This window comes from Buteo buteo, chromosome 2 (genome assembly GCF_964188355.1).
Source record: "Buteo buteo chromosome 2, bButBut1.hap1.1, whole genome shotgun sequence".
Classification (NCBI taxonomy): Eukaryota; Metazoa; Chordata; class Aves; order Accipitriformes; family Accipitridae; genus Buteo; species Buteo buteo.
Window position 1 is genome coordinate 26344014 of NC_134172.1, and position 21900 is coordinate 26365913.

A 21900-nucleotide genomic window follows, 5' to 3' on the forward strand; every position below is an offset into this window, starting at 1 on the left:
TGTGCAAAAAATGAAATGAGATACAAAGCATTTGGCAATATTTGATTTTAACTGAGCTTGGCTAGGTCCTTACCTGCATTTTAAGCAAGTGTTTTCAACATGACTTGAAAAAAGCTTTGAGGCTTTTCTTTTCTTCTAAGTTAGATAAATCTAAACATAGTAGTAAAGCTTTGCGAATTGTTGTCTGGTACAGTTGAGCTTGCATGGAAATATTCTGCTGTGATTTACAAGGTAAGCATAGAAGAGAAAGTCACATTGATCTATAGTTTACATGTACACTTATGTTTTCTTTATATATGTTATTACAAAGTTATTGTCATTATCTACAAAAGTTTTTCACTGTAAGCCAGTTATTTTCAAGTTGGATCTAATAGAAGTTGGTTTGGTTTTCTTTCTTCCTTCTAGCTGAAGCTAGTGCTACCACCAGGGACTCCATCTAGCTCACTGACTGAGAGGCTGCTGAGGCAAAATGCTGAGCTGACAGGCTTTGTCAGCAGACTGAGTGAAGAAAAGAATAATTTGAGGAATGCTGTTATGAAACTGGAGGAAGAACTGAGAAGATACCAGCACAGACAACCTTCTGGAGACTATGTATGTCTTTAGTGGTGCTGATATAATGATGTATATATAGGCATAGAAGCATCATTCTTTGTCCTAGTCCCCTAAGTGGGAGTCATCAAGCTGTCTGGCTTTCTTGGCTTCCCTCTGCAGAGTGAAGAAATGGGTGTGAGTTATTCTTATCCTGTGGTCAGTAGATCTCGTCTCACTCTGTTTGCAGTAAACTTTGTGATTTTACCCAGCTTCTTTTTGTTAACTGCTCTATTTTTTTAAATTCCATGTGCTTCTCTTTTTGATTGGTATCTTGTCACTGTGATGAGTAGCGAATAGATCCAGATAGCTTCAAGATCATGAAGCTAGTATGATCTAACGAGGGGGATTTTTTTGGAGAAGCTATATTTTTTAGGACGTTTATCAGGGTCCTAAACTCACTGCTGCTGAGGTGTTAGGATGCAAAGGTGGCCTCAAATCCAATCAGGGGGTAGGTCTTCTCTCATTAATTTTATGAGCTCTCCACCAAACCAATGACTAGAATGTCACAGCTCAAGCTTTTCCAGCCTCTGTGGTTCAAATTCAATTTCTTTTGTCTTCAGTCTTCTAGACTCTCATCGGATGTTGGAGTTAATATCGATACTCTGGTTGCCTCTGAGAAGGAAATTTGGAACAGAGAAAAGCTGTCACTGCAGAAATCTTTGAAAAAAGCTGATGCGGAGCTCTCCAAGCTGAGAGCAGAGCTCAGGAGTGAAGCTTTCCTCAGAGAACTGGGATCAGATTCTGAAAATGCTGTTTTAAGGGTAGGAAGAATTTGTTGCCCGCATACTAACTACAGCCGCTTTTTTCATTTTGATTTGGGCCTATTTTTCATTGTGTTCACTCTGCTTATTCTAAGTAAACAGGTATTAATTCAGTTTTAAAATTTTCATCCTCAGATAACTGACCCTTAGTTTTTCTCCCCAAGAATGATATGTAAGCATCTATGTTGTCCTTCTGTGTGTGCTCTCTTTTTCTGCTGCTCTGGTGATCCTCATATTATGAAGCTACATTCAACAAGTGTGAGCAGTAGTGCAGTCTTCTCCATGATAGCGAGAAATGAATAATCACAGAAATGCTGTAGGGGTAATGATGTCAAAAGTCTTAGAACTGTAATCATTCTTGGAGCTTATGGGGCCTTTTTTTTTTTTCTCCTTGTTCTAGAGAATTTATGGCAAATACCTACGAGCAGAGAGCTTTCGGAAAGCTCTCATATATCAGAAAAAATATTTGCTGCTGTTACTAGGCGGATTCCAGGAGTGTGAGGAAGCCACGCTGGCCCTCATTGCACGAATGGGTGGACAGCCTTCCTACACAGACCTCGAAATCATCACACATCATTCTAAGGGTTTTACAAGATTTCGCTCTGCAGTCAGAGTGTCCATCGCAATTTCAAGGTAAGCTTGGATGAAGTTCGATTTCTAACAGATATGACTGTGCAGTTTAATATATACTTTTCTAGCTCTCTAGTGGAATCTAGAACTTGTCATGTTCTATCCTGTTGAAATTACACATTTTTGGTAGTCATGAATATAGTAGATACTGTGTAGGGTGACAAGGTGAGCAGAGCATACGAAAAATCTGTAACAGGAATAAGCAATATTTGATAATCAAAGATGGAGTGTATTGCATAAAGTCATAATATTAGGAAAAAAATTATTAGCAATTCTAGGGTATGCACTTACCTACAAAGGTATTTTCTGCAACTTAATTTCCTTTAAAGGTTAAATTCTTATGCATAAGTATAATACAGATTTATGAACTAATTTTATCTGTCTAGGTAGTCCTTTGAATTAACAAGACTTTAGGTCTCAGACTGAGGATGAATAGGAATAGAAGAAGAAGTAGTGAAGGTTACTACTGCATAGTACTGCCATGTTGCTAGCAAACCTTCTCAAAGGTTTGAACCCCCAAGCACTTCTGCTTGCTGTTGGTCTGAGCCTTGTGTGTAGTATAAATTCAAGGAACTATTCATGTACCTGTTGTAAGTGAGGCTTTTACTCGTAGCGCTCTGTAGTCACAATTTTGGGGATGTGATAGGGCAAAAAGTGTATTTAGCATGATTTTAAAATGCTGATGCCCTGTTGCTTAGCTGCTTGAGCCATTTGCTGTCCATTTGGACTTATGCAGCACCTCTGGAATCACTGGAATTGCAGAAGTGAAGCTGAAAGCAGATTTGGCCAAAAGATGTTTTTCTTAGGGATGTGTATAAAGATGTTTTCTACTTGATCTTCAGTTTTTAGATGCCCATCCATTAATTTTACTTGGTGTTCAAGAAATTCTTATGCCTTCTAGAATACAACAAGCAAGATTATTTTTAGCAGACTATTTCATTTATCCTAAAGTTTTTTTGTTTTGTTTTGTTTTATTTGAAATGCAGAATGAAGTTCCTGGTTCGTCGATGGCACAGAGTTACAGGTTCTGGTATACTAAGTATCAATAGGGATGTCTTTAGCCAGAACACAGGTAAATCGTAGTCCAGTAATGACTGAAAAAATGGTATTCATAAGTCACACCACTGCTTAATGGAAGTGGCTTTTTTTTTGTATTTTCCTCATGTGGAATGAATGGGGGGTTCTGAATGGGGTGCTGTTCCCCCTTCCTTTTTGCTATAATTGCTTGGATTAACGTATTTCTCAGGTTTCTGATAGTTTTCATGCTCAGCACAGACACTAATCTATTTGCTTTCTCTTCAATCTTGTTTTGCTCCATTGTGGATGGGATTTAAAAAAATATCACAACTTTCCCTATGGAGTGTGTTTGTAAAAACAATTTTATCTGCATCATTGGGTTTCTCTTAAGAGACCTGCACCCCCAGCTCCGAGAGAGGATGCTTAGGACAGGGACGGACAGAGGAACCGTGGTAACTACAGGACCCCACAGTGGTGACAGAGCCTATTTATTGACCAGCCCTCCCTGGCCTTTTCCTCAGAACAAAGGCCTGTCATTCTTTTGTTATAGCTTAAAGTTTGGGAAATCCGGTTTTCTGTTTGCTTTTTGGTGGGAGCCTAAGGAGAATCAGAAGCTTCTTTATTAATTCCTGGCTATCTAGGTCTGCACTAAAACTCTGTCCTACTCAGTCTGTGAAAGTTTTCTCATGAACATCAGTGAGGCCAGGATTTCACCTCTGGTTTTCTCTGAAGCAGTCTGAAAGTGGTTTACGTTTGTTGAACACCATTTTTGTGGTATGCAAACAGAAAACTCACATTTGAGATTCCCAGGAAAGTGCAAAAGGTGTTACTTTTTTTTTTTTTCTTTTTTTTTTTTTCTTTTTAGTTTTCAAGACATTGCTTTTTATATTTCTAGGTAATGAATTACGGCCTGATTCATTCTCTGGTGGCATGGATCTCTATGGAGAACAAAGGCATTCCTGTAGATCCAGGTCAGACATAGAGTCTCCTAGACCTCCTGTAAACTTTCAGCATAAGTATGTCTCATTTTAGATTATCATTCTCTGTCAGAACACTGTTTAACTAAATGAATGCATCAGTGCCTACTGCTAAGGTTTGTAATCTTTGATCCTGTAAGATTTTTAGCTTTTTTTGGCTTCAGTGTGCATTTACTCATCACTCGATCAAGGCCAAAGCTTGCAGACTTCTGCTGCCTGATTCACATCATGTTCTTGGAACTGGTGGTAGATGGCTGGGGGGAGCAACATTTACCTACGTCTGTAGAGCCTGGGCTTTGTGACCAAGCAAACCACCGCTGCCTGCCCACCTTTCTGGCTGGCAGCGGGGTGTGGTGCAGGGAGGAGCTGCCTCAGGTGCCCTCCGCCGAAGGAAGGGAGAAGCAGGGCCGCTCGCTGGGGCTGGGGAGAGTCATCTGGTTACTGCGGCCTCATGGCCAGAGAGTGGGTGGAAGCTGCTTGGTAGCTCCGCTGCTTGCTCTTGATTAATCCCTTCTGGTTGGCTGTACTGAGCTGTGATACCAGAGGCATCAGGGAATCGGATGCCACCGAAACCAGGTATTTTTTGTCAAAGGCAGCATTTTTATGAGCGCCATCAGGCTTTGATGAGTTTATACGAAGTTGTTGGATCTTTATTGAATATCAGATTCTAGCCATTTTGGTTCTTCATTTTTATATAAACCACCTCAACATTTGTAGTCTTAGTTTGTGGCAACAGTAACAGTTTACGTGGAGAAAATGTTTAATCTATTTTAGCCACTTTGGACTTTAACTTACAGAAAGTAACAAAGAGAGACTGGACTTTAACTTACAGAAAGTAACGAAGAGACAGAATCCTGTGAAGATGGCTGTGTCCTTGTTCACGCAAGCTTCTTAATAGAAAAGCAAACTTGAATATGCCACAGCTTCTGCTACAGCCTCAGTAGGAATTTGCTGGTCGGTCTTTGTCCCAAAGAAATGCAGCAACTAATCAGGTTAAAACAAATCAGCAGAAAGAAAAGGCAGCTGGGAAAAGTGGTTTCTCTGGGGAAGGCAGTATGATGGCTTGGGCCATAAATGGCAGGGAGGTTAAATGGGTATGATGTGCTGGCTACCACATGGGTAAAGTAAGGGACGTGCAGTCAGTAAGGTATTCCTACTTACAGTATTTTGCCGTGTCTGCTGATACTTCTGTTTTATTTAAAATTTCACTTTTTAAAAACATGTGTTCTTCTGCCCCTAGGTTCCACGGAATGCATGCTGATTTAAACCCAGTCTCTTTCACCTGTTCTCAGCTGCAGAACTATGATCCTGAAAGAGCTTTAACAGATTACATCAATCGGCTGGAGGCACTACAAAGGCGGCTTGGCAGTGTGCAGTCTGGTAAGGGCTCAGGCAGTCCTCCCCGTGGCTCCTGGGTAGCACAAGGCACAGTTCCAAGTTAGAAAGCATGTGCTGGTTCTCTGAGATGCGTAATAAACGTCTTTGATTTTAGGCATATTCTGAGCTGTAGCAAAAAGCTTATTAAAAATAAAATTGTTAAATTCTTTGAAGGGAGACATATGAGTGTGCTTTAATTCTAGATTTTGAGTTTATTGGCAACACTTTAACTTTCTGTGATCTCTAATGAATATGCAGCAAGGATTCAGTTGGCATCTTATTAAGATTTAAGCTAGATGGGGGAAAATGTACCCAAAAGACTGAGGAGTGGGAGTACAAGGGGAATTTCTTCTCCTCCCACTTTGATTACAGAAGTTACAGCCTTTTTGTCCCATAGATGATGGTAATTTTGTGCTGTAAAAGGAATATGAATATGTCAAGAAAATTGTCAAATCAATGGGATGTAATTTATCAAACTTGATTTTTGCAGTTACTGTGTCAAAGTCTTACTTCAGCATAAAATGCATCATTTGAGGAAGTTTTCTTAAAAAATTTCCCATGTAAAATCTTTTGCACTTATTCATCTAAATAACATGTCATTGGTGAATCCTCATCTACTTATTCCAAGTAATCTTGATGAAGATCTTTCTCCCTCTTACAGGTTCGACTTCATACACTCAGTTGCACGCGGGTATGAGAAGATAATAATACCCTTTCAACATCTCCATCACCGGCAGTGATGTTAATGGATTGCCTTCTGTAAATCTGTGCTCTTTCTGTGCTTTTGTATAATGTGTATATTGTGGGACCAATACAAACACAGCTAGACAACTGTCTACAGTTCCATCCTGGCACACCCACACAGACTGGGATTTATGTATATAGACACTTTGTGTTCATGAAAAAAAAAAAAAAAACAAAACCCAAAAACAAAGAAACCCACCCCACCATTAAATTACATGTATATTTGTGGAATGCTAATTTAAATGATTAACTTATGAAGTCTGTATTTATCAAAAGGGTGTGAAGATGAAACTTGTGTATTAATGAAATTGAGCTACATTCAGCTAAGTTTACTTGCACTTTTTCTGGCAAGGCTACTGAAGTTACATGACTCGTAATATTTGCTATGGGCAGTGCAGACAGAATATCACTTGTAGAGACCTATTTTTGTAATGGTAGAAGTTTTGAATTTTATGGGTATTTTGTCAAAGTACTGAAATAAAGATGACTTCATGCTTTTAACTGTGTTCAGGAACCCCTCCCTTATTCACACTGTGCTCCTCCTACTCACGGTGGCTACAGCTTTACTTTTTACAGATTCCAAAATACTGCTACTGCCAAGAAGAGTGGACAGGTACAAGCTTGGTTTCTGAAGACCCTGGTCACATCTGACAGGGCTGGATGGGAAGATACTGCACTCCCTCAGTTGCTGTGACTGATACAAACACAAGGTTTTATAACAGTTACACCTGAGTTTAGAACATGAAGGCTGGGGCAAAGCCCTTGCTATGGTGAGCACTGATGAAGGGGGGAGCTCTTTGCATGATTGACTTCATCCTTAAATTTTCTTACAAATTTACTTACAAAAGCTTTTCAGAATTGACAGGGTACAGAAAACTTCCACAAGAGGTTTGTTTATAAATTTAATTCAAAGTTCCTATGAGCCAGAGCTCATTACCATTTATCACCACTCTTGAACCAAACACCATTTAACAATCCTGCATGAGTCAGTACAAAGGGGGACAACATTCAGCTATTTCACTTAGTTTGTGACCATTTTATACACAAACATGTTATTTACAAAATTAGTGTTTGTATCATCATATTGTTAATTTCACACTTACATCAAGCTTTTAGAGATCACTACTTTCAGAAATTTTTAGAAAATCGGTCATTGCTTTCTGAACCAAAGCATTTTACAACTGCTTCAAGTTAGACATTGAAATCATTTATTCCCAGAAAGACTTCGCTGTGGACATTTTGTAGTGTGCCTACTACTCAGCTGTACAGTAACGTCTTTTAAATAAGTATGTATGTGGGCACTTCCAAGAATCAGCTGAGACTGTACCTAGTTTGCTTGGAACAGAATCACAGGTATCAGAAGTAGAGCACCACCAAGTACCTTCCCCTTCTGTGACTTGTTCCCTGGCCGATTTACTGTAGTTGGATACAGAGGTACAGTACACAGTCTCATGCCATATTATCTGGGGAAAAGTAATCTTCAATTATTTTTCAAAAGCAAAGAGTTCCGTTTATAGAAATGACTTGTTTCTTCACCTTAACAGTGTTACACCAATTGAAAAAAAACTTTTTCTTTTAAAAATGCAATGAGAAAGTTGTAGAACAAGCAGTTATACACAGCAGCATTAAATGGTGTGGGCAAACAAACAAAATAGATGCAAAGACTTTGCATGTGGTAGATTATTGTTGCTTTCCTAACAGTAGATGCAGGAGTTTCCATTTGCCACTTGTTTTGTCACAATTTTATTCAAAAGTCTGTTAGTTTACACAACTTAAAACCTTACTTATTTAGCTCCAAAATTTACAGTGACCTCCTTTTATATCTGATAATGGGGTTATTAGGTGTGTGTATCATAGTTGTGTAATTTATAGTCGGAAAATAGTCATTGATGAGATCAAATTCATACAAACGAAGCAAAGTAGACCAAATAGTCTTAATCTGAACATAAGCAAAGTTTTCTCCAATGCAGCGATGACGGCCTACAAGGAAAACCATAAAAAGCAGTTAGAATACTTAGTTAGTAAGTCCCTTTTGAAAACAAGCTAACTTTTAAAGTTTTATGCAGACAGTAATTGCTTCTTTCCTTTCTAAACAACGTGGGGCTCTGATGCTGCATATACACCATTATGGAACTCCCTCAACATCATCTTTTTATAAGCTGTCACTGCATAAAACAGACGAAGTAATTTGAATGAGATTGTGTTGTTTTGTTGTCCAGAAAGCATTAATGTATGAATCACCAAAGAAGCGTTTACAACACTGAGAAAAGATACCAACCCTAGCCCTACTGCAGTGGTATATGCAAAGTGTTTTGGCAGTTACAACTCTATGCAGATTTTTGCTCTGCCTTAAACTGACTTTGTAGTACCAGGTTTTTACCTTGCCTTGAAAAGAATTGAGTCAAATATCACCCATGCTAACCTCAAGATTTGTTTTGATTGCTACTCTGAATTATACACAGGTACTACTAACACAAAACTATTGACTTCATTCTTTTAACAGCACTTTCACAGTAAGAAGACTTTTAGGCAGCAACAGAAGTTAAAAAATACATCCTCAGACACTACAGCATGGGGAGGTGCTGTACAAGATGACCAGTGTGAGCCACTTTAGTAAGGTGGTGTGTTTTCTTACTCACCAGCGCCAAATGGAACATATGCAAATTTCTCTCCAGCTGCTGGGTTATCTTGGAGATACCGGTCAGGCTTGAAGTCTAGAGCATCTTTCCAGGAGTCCCTGAGTCTGTGGTTAACAGTGGGAGATACACAGACCTGATGGCCGGGGGGAATGTTATATCCAGCAACAGTCTACAAGAGAAGAGACAAGACCCCCACACATCACAAAATTTCTCCATTTGTCTTTTTAAAATGTTACCTGAAGTGATACATTGTGAGGCTTGAATTTCAAAGGAGATTTTGGCTACGCTTGTTTAAAATTAACAGGGCCTAATACTTTATTGTTTTACTTGTAAAGGGCGCAATGTTCAAGTAGTTGCAGGAACCTTTCAGCTGCTTTAACAAGGCTAGCAATTCTACAGAAAGAGTTTTTAAAAAAGTGAATGAACTTAAAACTTATAGAAAGCACTTGTCATGGGAGGGACATCTGTGCAAAAAATTGACTTACTTGACATTCTCTTTGTACAAACAGCAAGTTTTCTTTCAGATATACCTAGCTTTATTGTATTAAGTGCAAGCCAAATTTTTCCAAGACAGCTAGCTAGATAGATTTTTTTTAAAAAATACCTGGCAAACAAAAAATATCTTTAAATGGTAGCACCAAACTAAGCTCAAGTGAGACTGATAGCTAAAACAAAGGGTCAGTGTTGCTGAATAAGACTGCATGTGGCTGTTACTAGGTCCCCTCAGAGCCCTCCCTTTTCCAGGCTGAACAAACCCTGTTCCCTCAGCCTCTCCTCACGTGACAAGTGATGCAACCCCCTGCCATCTTGGTGGCCCTCTGCTTGCTTCACTTCATCAACATCTCGATTGCTGGGGGCCAGAGGGGTCCAAAAGTGGACACAAATAATTCCACATGAAGGTAACAACTTCCAAGTTCAAGGTATAAATTGCTTTCCTGAATCAACACCAGCTACACTCTCACTGGTGTAACCCAGGCTGCTATCAGCTTTTATCCCTGCCAGCAAACACTGCTCACTCTTGTTTTCCTTCTGCCAACCAGGACACCCCCTGCCCGGCCTTTTCCAGCCCTGTTCTGCTGAAGTGAAGTTAGCTCCAAAAAGTGTACTCGCCTGGGGAGTTCTGGCCATTCTCATCATGGTCATTATGGGAGGTCTAAGCCTTAAAGTTTCTTTTAGACAGCGATCCAGCAAACTAAGATCCTTGAGCTGAAAATACAGGGAAAATGATGTATCAAAATATACCTGAATTTATTTGAGACAAACAAAATTTTAAAAAAAACAACAGTAAGCAGCTCATATTTACATGTACTTCATCACAAGAGTGACTATGCCAGATTATGATTCTAACATGAAGCATATGACTATATTTCACATTTGTTTGTTGTTTTGTGGTTTGTTTGTTTGTTTTAATAAGCATCTAAAAGTACAAAAATACCCAGTGGGAATATGTAACATACAAACCTGGTCATAAGTTAATGGTGGCAAGTCATCCCCACAAACTGCTTTTTGTTCCGCATAGCACTGGTCCTGTATTGATTTGTCTCTGGCTATGAAGAAGCCAAGCCAAGCACTGGTGGTGGAGGATGTGTGCTGCCCCGCTAGCAGCAACCCAATAAGCATTCCAGCAATTTCATCATCTGTCAGCAGACGGCCATCCCTAGGTTGAAGGGTGTTATGTTAGAGCTTCATTTGATCAGTTTTCCAGTTACAGTAGCATTTACAATTTCTTCTAATGTACTTCCTTCTCCTTCTCTTTTGTTGCCTACCCTAAATGGAGCAGTGAAAGATCTAGGGACAGGGAGAAGGGAGAACAGAGGGAGAGACACTCTCTAGGAGCCTTAAAGAAAATCATTACTGAAGAGCCAGCAAAGAGAAAGGAAGAAACCTTGGGAACACTGATGAAAATCTCGGAAATCTGAATAACCATTTACAAGTATAGTTTTTAAGAATACAGGCTAGGACCAATTGCTGGCAACAAAATTCAGAACATGAGAGAGTATTTCTTATATTTTGTAGATAGTTTTAACTGAAGAGCTCAAAGCTAAAGTAAAACATCTATAAATGACAAGTCTTCAAACCCTTGGCTTACTTGTATGAAGCATCAAGTAGAGTTTGGAGCATGTCATGCTCCTTTTCATCAGACTTCCGACGTTTCTGGATAACCTTGTAGAAAATATTCTTTATTTCTTTGTGTGCTCGGTCTCGACGTCTGCAATTCAAAACACTTCCATTAGCAACTTTATACTAAGTAACACATAAAATGCTTATGAGGATTTATTGGGATGTCTAGAATAGCTAACAAACAAGACATGGGGGGAAAAAAACAACAAAACCCAAACAATAAAGATGTTTAGATAAAATGCTTTAGTTGCTTCATCTGTTATTTCTGGTACCTGAAGCTGGGCAGAGGTAGCCAACCTGGCAGAAGCCAGGCAGCATGAGTAAAACCCCCATCCAAATCGGCATACAGCTGAGCCACCTTCTCATTCAGTAAGCTTCTTATTTCTTTCCCATGTAAGCAATGACTTGCTGTCAAAATGATAAGTTCTGAAAGGGCTTCAAACAGGTCTAAGGAAAGATTTGAAAAATATTACTGAAGATGCATTTCAGGCAAGATGTTATGTTTTACAGGTTATTCTAATTTTTATTTTGAAGAAGAGAAAAATAAGTAGCTAACTGGACACAGATTAATAATTTTAAGTAGAGTTTTAGATTGTTTTACTGGGAGAATGAAGCATCTAATCTTAGATTTCTGCATGTCTTATCAGGTCTCTCTTCAAACAACTTTTTAATTAGATGGCTGATTTCAACAACTTTTTTCTAAGGTATTTTTTTTTTCTATAAATTTTTCTAGGAGCTAGTAATCCTTCCAAAGTAAGGCATGCAGCACAAGCTCAATCCTTAATAAATACAAAAGAAGTCATACAAAAACTTAATCTTGAAATCCAAATCCATGGGAAACCAGTTAGTTTTGCTGCTCAATGAATTATTTTATAATAGTACTTATACATTTAATATAATATATAATTTTATTTTAATTATAGAATATATAAATTATGTAATCATTAATACAATTTATATTGTATATTTTACACGAAAGTATTATATATTATATGAATACTATATATTTTTATAACATAAATATATATGTTTAAATAAACAGTATTTCTGACACTGTTATGCCACTGTGGGCTTGCAACAATAGTGATGGGCTATGTCTAGCAGGCTAGCTGGGAAAGACAGGTGGGAAATAAAATAATTCCACTTAGATCACTAACCTAACCTTATCAGCTTCAAGGATGCAGTTCTCCAGTGCAGAAGTTCTCTGAGCTAAGATCTCTGACAGGCTCTGGGAAGCCAGAGCAGTATCTTTTCCTAGGGATTAAGAGGTGGTTACACTGAGCCGACTCATCTCATGCAAAACGAGCATGATTCAGCCAGGCAACAGGTACACTCTCTATTAGCTGACTGAGAAACAAAAAGATAGTCCTTTACTCCTTGTCAATGATTTTCTGAGCAGCTTTATTCTCCAATAGCCTTAAACTTGATTAAATAAAATCTGTATTTTGCATGTTTCTTCTGATGTTTTGTACATCAGTTATACCTATGTCATTTTTCATTTCTTTAATACCGCAGTAAATTATTTACAAAAACATACTGCATTGGCCTTAATTCCTTCCCAGAAAATCTGAGGAAAAATGCATCTGGGCTTGCTTACTTTTTTCTCCACTCTCTCCCCATGCTTTGAAATACTCCTTTGTTTCTTCCTCAATCACAGATACATGCTGTTTAAACTGGGCAATATTTAGCCCCGTTTTGAGCATCTTCTTCTGTTCCAAAAACACCTAGAGGAACCAAGACAGAAAAAGCAATCAGCACAAGAATCACCACATTAATGTAATTAACAACTTACTATCATTTATACTACAAGAACATACAGAAGTAAAAAGAAATTATGATTAGGATTGTAGAGATACTTGAATTTAAATAATAGATAATATTCCATTTTGAATATCCAAGTAAAATACTAGCTCAAGGGAGCTACAGTACCAAAAACAGAAAGTAATTTTAATACCTTTGTTAAACTTTATCCCTGAAGATAGAAGAAGCATTCAAGACTGAAATATGGAACGCACTTTAGATCCATAATCACAAATGTAATCAGACCTGTCCTTGCGAAGTCTGCATTCAGTCTGTGTTCCTTGTTATGTGGCCTCCTTGCTTTCTCTTCCCCAGAGCATCTGTCTTCTCTCATGCAGTAATACCTTACCCCTGGTCTAGAGATGCACCTTTCTTTTACAAGGCCGTCTGATCTCACTGCCCAGGAAGTCACACACAGAAGCAGGAAGCAAACTGCTTCCTAGGAAAATGGTGAGCTTCACAACCTTCTCACCTCTTCCTCTTTTTCTTTGTACAGACTCATAGCTAACAAACCTACTGGTAAAAAGCCCATTATTAGATGAGAACCATTCAATGGATTGACAGGACATCTACTCAAAATTATTCAATGAATTTTTAAACCCTTGTATACGGAGAGTTAAAAGGTGGAATTTTGGTCCGTGGATGAAGACTGGGGGAGAAGTAGATAGCCGAAAAAAACAGAGTCAGCACAGAAAACAAATGGTTTTTTTGCCCATTGCTTGGAATGCTGACCACAGAGATAAGATAGCTTAGCAATACTGGGGGAGGACATGCAGCGGGCTGTTGCGTGGTACAGCTGTGAGCATGGTCAGCACATGACTGCTGGATTATGACAATATGCCGCCTGTACAAAGCCCATGAACCAACAGACAGGATGGCTATGGCTTGTGCAGCACGCCTGGCCACCGAGCGCATGCGTCATAGGCTCCCTATGTTGCAACCGAGGCGTGTTTTGGCACCCGCTGGCCATATGTGCCAAAAGCCGTTCCTCTGCAAATGTATAAATACCGGGATTTCGCAAAGAGCATTGGGCTGGTGTATAGCAAGGCCACCGTTGCCTCCATGGGGACGCCCACATAAAGCTGGCACCTACTGATTGCTGGGCTGAGCTCACGGCGCAAGACAGCACAAGAATGTACGGATGGTCCATCTTCCTCACAGTCCTCGGGTCAGTATGTTAATTTGCTTTACAAGATACCCTTAGCATAACGCATGTCTGTAGTTAATAAATGCTTGCTTTTTCCCTTATAGTCGTATGTGTGTGTTCGCCTTCTTGGGAATCCTCGAAACCACCCTAAACCAGCCCCTATTATGAATTAGGGCATCTGCCCTTGTGGTGGGTTAACCCTAGCTGGATGCCAGGTACCCACCAAAGCCGTTCTATCACTCCCCCCGCCCCGCCTCAGCTGGACAGGGGAGAGAAAATATAACAATGGGCTCATGGGTCAAGATAAGGACAGGGAGAGATCACTCACCATTTACTGTCATGGGCAAAACAGACTACACTTGGGGAAAATTAACTTAATTTATTGTCAGTCAAACAGAGTAGGGTAATGAGAAATAAAACCAAATCTCAAAACACCTTCCCTCCACCCCTCCCTTCTTTCCAGGCACAACTTCACTCCCAAATTCTCTACCTATCCCCCACAGCGGCGCAGGGGGACAGGGAATGGGGTTACAGTCATTTTATCACATGTTGTCACTGCCACTTCATCCTCTTCAGGGGCAGGACTTCTCACACTCTTCCCCTGCTACAGCATGAGGTCCCTCCCATGGGAGATGGTCCTCCACAAACTTCTCCAGTGTGGATCCTTCCCACAGGCTGCAGTTCTTCACAAACTGCTCCAGCATAGGTCCATTCCATGGTGTGCAGTCCTTCAGGAGCACACTGCTCCAGCATGGGTGCCCCACGGAGTCACAAGTCCTGCCAAAAAACCTGCTCCAGTATGGGCTCTTCCCTCCACAGATCCACAGGTCATACCAGGAGCCTGCTCCAGTGCGGGATTCCCACACAGTCACAGCCTCCTTTGGGCACCCACCTGCTCTGGCATGGGGTCCTCCATGGGCTGCAGGTGGAGATCTGCTCCACCGTGGACCTCCCTGGGCTGCAGGGGGACAGCCTGCCTCACCAGGGTCTTCACCACGGGCTGCAGGGCAATCTCTGCTCCGGCGCCTGGAGCACCTCCTCCCCCTCCTTCTTCACTAACCTTGGGGTCTGCAGGGTTGTTTCTCTTACATGTTCTCAATTCTCTCTCTGGCTGCTGTTTCTGTGCCTGCTGCAACTTTTTTTGCCTTCTTAAACACGTTCTCCCAGAGGCACTACCACCGTCGCTGGTGGGCTCAGCCTCGGCCGGTAGCGGGTCCATCTTAGCACCAGCTGGTATTGGCTCTGTTGGATGTAGGGGAAGCTTCCAGCAGCTTCTCACAGAGGCCACCCCGTAACCCCTCCGCTAACAAAACCTTGCCACACAAACCCAATACAGCCCTATAGATCTGCACTATACCATGAGTAATACACCAAAAACTGTCTTCCCACCAAGGGTTCTGCATGCGCTATGAAGTTATTCACGAAACAAAAGGCATAAAAAGAAAGGTTACTTCCTAGAAACTTCTGTTTTCAGAATGCAGTGGGGACTCCAGCAGTCTATCAGAGGGTATACATGCCACAGAGCAAAGAGACAAGCACATTTTCCCTTGCAACATGCTAGTCCATCTGCAGCTTGATGGAGGTAGGAATGGCACACAGGAGTGAACACATCTCTGCCATTTCAGCTCCTCTCAATGCAAAACTACCTGCAAGAGGCTTGGAGGGAGGAGACGCAGAGTGAATATGAGTTGATATATAAACTATGCATATTAACAAACAATTACCAGAATTACTGGTAAATAACTTCCTCCTTTTAAAGAGTCATCAGTTACCTTCTAACAAGTAGTCAATGTAAGGGGTGGTTCTTCTAAACACATGACTGAAAGTCATTGTCAGACTAAGACATAGAGACTTAGCAGCTTGAGCAGAGAGAAGGGGGTCTCAAAAGAAAGTTCTGGATGATCCATCAACAGTAGAACACCAATGAAAGTTTGAAAGGCTCTCTAAATGCCTTCCCAGTAGATGTCTGAAATGAAATCATGGTGGTAGCACTATGCAAAAAACCCAGCTCACCTCTAGCAGAATGCATTCTGGCCACAACCGGACATGCTACCTCACTAGATTCATACAGGGAAACACACAACTAGAGATAACCAGCGCATGCCAATAACAAAATCCCTGCATCTCCTAGCTGTGGAAAACAGTAGCCCAGGTGATTTTCTGAGGAACCTGAATGTTCAGAGATAAAAAGGAAGAAGTCCTTCTAGTATCAAAGGTATGAATGAAGTAGACTCGACAGATAGCCAAGGCTGAGTAGTATGAAAAGATTCATCTCTTGACTAAAGCAGAACTCACAATCTAGGGAAAAAAATTAGGGTAACTCTAGAAAAAGACCTTAATTCCGAAAAAAACAGTATATGGTGGACCAATGATGTAGGCCTTAATCATCCCTGTATGCCTGAAGAACACAGTTGTATCAAATGCCCATTTCCAAGGAGCTTACAGAAAGTTCTGTAAAACTCTGGAAGGGTGAGTGAGATTAGATCTCATCGAAGAACTAGCTCTTGAATTAAGACAGACATTCAAATCCATCCATGAACTATAAAGTGTGAAAGCAGAAGTCAAGACAGCTGTAACAAGTGGATGAACTGTCACAGAACTAAGAGACAAACTAGCACCTTTCGGTTTCAAGCAGACATCCCACAATAGTCAGAATCAAAAGAATAAGCACAACACAGTGAAAATCTGGCCAACTTAGCAGCCTATGTCTGATTCACAGACACTTTTCTGCAACTAGTATATACCAGAGAAGAACATGAAAGATGTATTGCCGAGAATCATGTACCCTCTCCACTCTAGCAGCTGCACAAGGGATGCCCAACTCCATTCCTGACTTCTTGAGGAAGACCTTTGACTGTCAGAACTGGTAGAAACAAGTCTGTTAGAATGACCCTACTTTTGGAAGAGGTCTCCTAGGACACAAGGAATAATCTCCTACTTCTTATCCAGGCTGCAGTCCTGCTGGTTTCATTCACAAAGGGATGGGAGGAGCTAAGCAAATTCATCAAGCACAAAAAATCCCACCACCCAAACAACCCTCCCCCCAAACTTTGTGATGCTGTCTATCCACAATTTAACACTTCCTGACAAAGCAGGAGAAAACTAAGTTCTCCTTTACTTATTTACAATGTGGCAAGTTGTTGGTAGTCAGTTGTATATGAGATTTCCAAAAGAATGGCATAAGAACAACATATGTCACTGCAAAATGCTGGTGTGAAGGAAAAGACACTAGTGATTACTGCCCCTAAGCCACATAATTAAGAGGGCAACAATCACTGCAAGTACTTTTGGCAGGGGAGAATGAAGAGGCATGCTAAGGAGGAAAAGTCTTGATGGCCACAGAAGCTATTACTGGTCAAATGACTGGCATCTATACAAACAAAATTAAGTCAAAGCTGAAAATCCAAAAATAAAGTATATCATATATCACAATGCTGTTTCTGCCACCAGACTACTCTGTTGTACAACAGGCTGTTGACGTCAACATATACTGAATACAGAGTCCCAGTGGAGTAAGTCTGTCTGCAGAAAAGTTGGTTTCTGCAGTTTAAGACTCTGCCATGCCAGACAACACAAACAAGAAAGCAACCAATGCTTAGCTCAGAAACAATGCCACATGACACAGCCACTGTGCTTCCCAGACCCACGCAGACTGTATTCTGCAAACATACACAGACGGACTTTTGTCCAACCAAGACAAACCCTGCACTGGAAATTGTCAAATTAATACTCCTGTTTAATCTAGATTTGGCCTGGCACAAATGAAAAATTATCTCTCTTAAAGCCCTCTCAGAAGGAAGGCCTAAAGTTGCTTGTAAGGGAAAAGTAAGCTGCAGTCAGTGGCGTGCTATAAGGGAAGGAAAAAGAGACTCACTTATTAGTTTTTCCTCTATGGTGGGATTAGATAGTTTCAAGAACAAAAAATAGCATCCAGACTGATGAATGGCCAGGTGGTACATAAAGCAACCTAAACATGTTCAGTCTTGATTATCCAACTGAGACAATTTACCTGCAATATGCCAGAATTGCATACCAACACCATCATGCAGAGCCAAGAGCTCAGGGCTGCCTACTCAGAATTTAAATTACACTACTTTTCTACTCATCTTATATTTAAAATACATACCGTATTAGGGACATCATAAGCAACTCCCTTGCCAAAAACTGGTGTAGTTAACCGAGAGTATACATCCTCTGCATTCAAATCTTCATTTTTACTATTGAAGAGTAGAGCAGCAGCATCACTACCCAGTAAATACGTGAATGTCTTGCCAACCATAGTGAAACTGAACACAGGTCCATACTGAGAGAGGAAAAAAAAAAACCAGTTTATCTTAAATAAGAACAATGCAAATCATTAAATCCCTATCTCTTTATGTACAGGCTTCCATAAATCACTTACTCTCCTAAGAAATGTCTAGAGATTTAATAAAGATAGAAATATTTTAAACCACATTTAAATTCTGTTCTTAGTATACTTACTAGTGATATCTAACGTTATAAGCAACACACATGATCTTGCACATTTTAAAACCATTTAGTTCAAAAAATGTAAATAAAAGATCAATTATGCTACAAAATCTAGCGGGGACATTACAGCACATATAGCCTCCAGTAACCTACAAACATTGTCTCAAAAAATTCTGCATTTGGAGTTATGCATTGGTAATCAAGAGCATGTAAGATTTTAAAGATTAAAGGTCATCTCCAGCAGACCCTCCACTACTAAATTTGGCTTTCTCTAAGCTAACCAAACTAAGATTTAACTTTATGACTCTAAAAAGTTTTAGACAACGTGAAACAGATCAATAAATCTTATTTCATTGGAATTAAGGCTCTACTGCCTTAGTCAATTTCTTTTGGGCTGTTAGAGCATAAAAGCTACTGAGGTTTCATACACCAGCCCTTTTAACATTGGAGACGGCCTTAAAATTCATCAGATGATTGCCTATAGAGGTGGTCAGCTACATTCCAGCCTGGTCACAGATTAGTAAAGAGTGAGATTAAAAGTTCCCAAGTAAGACAAGAAATAACATCACGAAAATGGCTTTTTAATTAACTTGCGATTCAGCTGTGAGCATTACCCAAATACACAGACATTTTTTAAATCTGAAACACAAGAGGTATCTCAGAAAACACCATTTCTCTAACAGTGATGTACATACAGAGATCAGAAGAAACCAGCACCTACTCTGCACACTCCATTCCACATTTGAGGTGGTAAACGAGAATGAACTTATTTTTAAACAGGTTCCAGACAGAGAACTTAACAGATACACAAAAATATTTTAGCATATGCTCAGCAAGTCATGTGGGAACACATACCCTGTCATAAGCATTTTCCAAAAATTCAATGGGACTTTTTCCAAATGCAATTGCGTGTCCAAGGAAAGGGATGCTTGATGAAATATAAGGTGGGTATTTCTGAGGAAGAAAGAGAAAAGTGCATATTGGATTTTCTTCAGAGAATAATAACATCATGAACATTTACATAAAAACTAAACACAGAGGAGGCTTTATACATGTTTTGTTTAAACTCTTTTGTGAAAAGGCCAACTTCGGACAACTGATTTTTTTTTTTTAGAGTAAGAGTGAGCCATATTTAAAAGCAGCATTGGCTGAAACAAAATTAATGCGATTAAGATTCTTGCTAACATGCCTCTGAAAGCAAAGCAAAAAGTTACTGCAATGGGAAAGAAAGCAGTCAGAAACAAGACAGTGTCGACGATTTGCTAAACAGTCCCCCAAAGGCATGACCCTCGCTTTAGCAACAAGTTTCATACACACACGGGAGCCTTCTTTTAAGCTGCACCGATGAAGCAGCACGGGGCACAGCCTTCGCCTCTACAACACCTAGGCGCCTCTGCTTCACGTGGTACCAGCCAGCTGGGCGAAGGGACGAGCCGGTGCAACGTTCCCGTTGGAAACCGTCCCTGGGCAGGCTGCCGGGAAGGCCCCTCGCTCGCCAGAGCCTGCTCCCGCACACCTGGATTTTACCGCCCGTTCCGTGGCGCTCCCCGGGAAGGGCCGGCCAGAGGCGAGCGCACCGCTGCCTCCCCGCCCGCACCCTGAAGGGAGGCCGCCCGGCTCCCCCCCGGCCCTCGCCCTCTCCCTCCCTCTCCCCCGCCTCAGCGGGAGGGTGGCGGAGGCCTCCGGCTCCCCCGCCCCGGCCCACCGCCTCTCCCCGGCGGCGTCCCCCAGCGCCTACCTTCTGCTCGGACCCGACGTGGCGCCGGTAACCCAGCTGGAACAGGTAGCCGAGGCTCAGCGCGAAGGCGGAGGCGGCCAGCACCAGGGAGAGGGGGTTGCCGACGGCCACCCGCTCCAGCAGGGATCCGCCGACCTCCATCAGGCTCAGCGTCCCCTCAGCGCCCACCGCCATCCGCCGGGCTGCGAACCGCCGCCCGCCCGCCCGCGCCGCGGAGCGGGACCTGCCACCGCCACGCCCCTCTGCGCTGGGCTGATCTCTGCCTATGTGACGATTGCCGGCGCCGGAGCCAACCGGAGGCCGCGCTCTACGGGGTGACGGCGTCTGCCGGGCTGCGAGGGGCGCCATTGGGCGGGCGGGGGGCGGGGCGCCGGGCCTTGACCGCTGATTGGCCGCCGGCTGAGGCCTCGCGCGTCCGGGCGGCGGCCGTGTGGCCGCGCGGGGCCTCGCCGGCCGGCGAGGGCAGCGTCGCCGCGGGCCGCAGCCCCGAGCCCCGGCCGCCCGGCGCGGCCCCTGAGCGGGGGAGCGCGGCCCCGCCTGCCTCCTCCCGCAGCTGCTCCCCGCCCCCGCGGGGCTGCCTGCCGCAGGGGCAACGCCCGAGGCCGTCCCGGAGCTCCTGGTCTCGAGGCGCCTCGGGCGTTGCTCAGCCTCCGGCGCGGTCCCGTCGCTGACCGGCGGCTCGGTGGCCTCTGCCCTCCGCCTCCTTCCTCTGCAGCACCGCTCGGCCCCGCGGGGCCGCGGCAGCCGCCTGGCGCCACAGCCCTAGGGGAGCGAGCGGCACGCTGCGGGGAGAGGCACGCCTGCCCGGGCGGTGCGCGTCGTGAACTCGGGGGCGGGGAGAGCGAGAGGCGTGGGCGCGAGCTCGCGCCGGGATCAGGTAATCCACCCGGGATAACCCACACCAGGTAATCCACCTGGGTAGCTGACCAGACAGGCCGCCCTGGATAATTCACACCAGGTGAGCCACACCGGCAGGAGAACCCACGCCAGAATGACCCACCCAGGATAACCCATACCAGAGAATCCATTTGGCACAGCCTGCCCGAGATAACCCGCCCACAGTCATCCACGCCGGGAGCTCCCCTGGACAACCGGCTGTACTACCAGCAGCGTCACGTGGGCAGCTGAGCACAGACACGTGTGCTTTGCGGCAGAAAAATGTCGGTCTCGTCAACGACGGGACCCTGCCCGGCACCTGCTGTAGCGATCCGTGCTTTGTGCGTGCCGGGCCTTTATGTGCCTCATGATCTCACTTGCAAAAATCGTGCCGCTTAAAAAGATTTCACGGATTTTATTAAAAATCTGTATTAAAAATACTAAATTTAAGAGAGGATGCTTGGTTAGAAGCCGTGGCAGATCACAGCAGCGGACGTGAAAAACTGGAAAGCTGTCTTTTCCTTGGCTGTGTGCTCCATCACCTTTTTAATCTCATGATGTATTTATACTCTTTGGGGAATAGTTCAGTGCTTACATTTTGCTAACGGATTGGATGCCTGATACCACTCAGGTCACGCTGTTGTGGCTTTCTTAGTGATGTAATAAATTTGGGGAGCTGGCTGATATCATTATTTGCAATTAAATGGACCAAATACTCCAGTTCCCCTATGCTGTCTGGGATTCCATTCAATGCATTGTGAGATATGTCCAGTTCCCCAAGGCAAACCAGTTTAGATTGCTCCTCTGGAATTTTAGTTAACTGATAAAGAAATAAAGCAATGCATTTATTTGGATACAACTCTTTCTCTTCTGCAAAAAGTTTAAAAGGTAACTTTCCTGCAGGCAAAATAAGATCCCATAATTTTATTCCAACAATAAAAGCTTCTGACCTTCGATTCTAGTGGAAGCTAATTTGGTATTTTCCAATAAAAATACGAATGCTGAGCACAGA

General features: G+C 42.5%; 2 protein-coding genes across 9 annotated transcripts in view; one reads left to right on the plus strand and one right to left on the minus strand.

The window, feature by feature from the left end:
- Positions 1-6598, plus strand: part of AKAP9 (A-kinase anchoring protein 9) — a 124800-nt gene extending 118202 nt beyond the window's left edge. For all 8 annotated transcript variants that reach the window (XM_075049036.1, XM_075049064.1, XM_075049054.1 and 5 more), the window contains 7 exons: positions 406-591; positions 1152-1352; positions 1753-1985; positions 2969-3054; positions 3895-3970; positions 5217-5356; positions 6015-6598. In XM_075049036.1, the coding sequence (XP_074905137.1) occupies positions 406-591; positions 1152-1352; positions 1753-1985; positions 2969-3054; positions 3895-3970; positions 5217-5356; positions 6015-6058 (966 nt within the window). In that variant the 3' untranslated portion in view covers positions 6059-6598. The remainder of the gene's footprint in view (positions 1-405; positions 592-1151; positions 1353-1752; positions 1986-2968; positions 3055-3894; positions 3971-5216; positions 5357-6014) is intronic.
- A 388-nt stretch (positions 6599-6986) lies between these two features.
- CYP51A1 (cytochrome P450 family 51 subfamily A member 1) lies at positions 6987-20248 on the minus strand. The gene is made up of 10 exons (XM_075049111.1): positions 20013-20248; positions 19130-19228; positions 17931-18107; positions 12455-12581; positions 11130-11304; positions 10826-10945; positions 10198-10393; positions 9847-9942; positions 8737-8905; positions 6987-8077 (listed from the first exon to the last, which is right to left on the minus strand). Exons 1-10 carry the CDS (start codon positions 20184-20186, stop codon positions 7899-7901), a joined length of 1512 nt encoding a protein of 503 aa, XP_074905212.1. The 5' UTR covers positions 20187-20248; the 3' UTR covers positions 6987-7898.
- Positions 20249-21900: the final 1652 nt, after the last annotated feature.

Coding starts and splice junctions, on each gene's coding strand:
- CYP51A1 (XM_075049111.1), bottom strand. CDS start 20,186: ATGGCGGTGGGCGCTGAGGGGACGCTGAGCCTGATGGAGGTCGGCGGA. Junction 10,394..10,825: donor CTACTTGATGCTTCATACAA/GTAAGCCAAGGG, acceptor CCTTCAACCTAG/GGATGGCCGTCTGCTGACAG. Junction 8,078..8,736: donor ATATGTTCCATTTGGCGCTG/GTGAGTAAGAAA, acceptor TTTTCCTTGTAG/GCCGTCATCGCTGCATTGGA.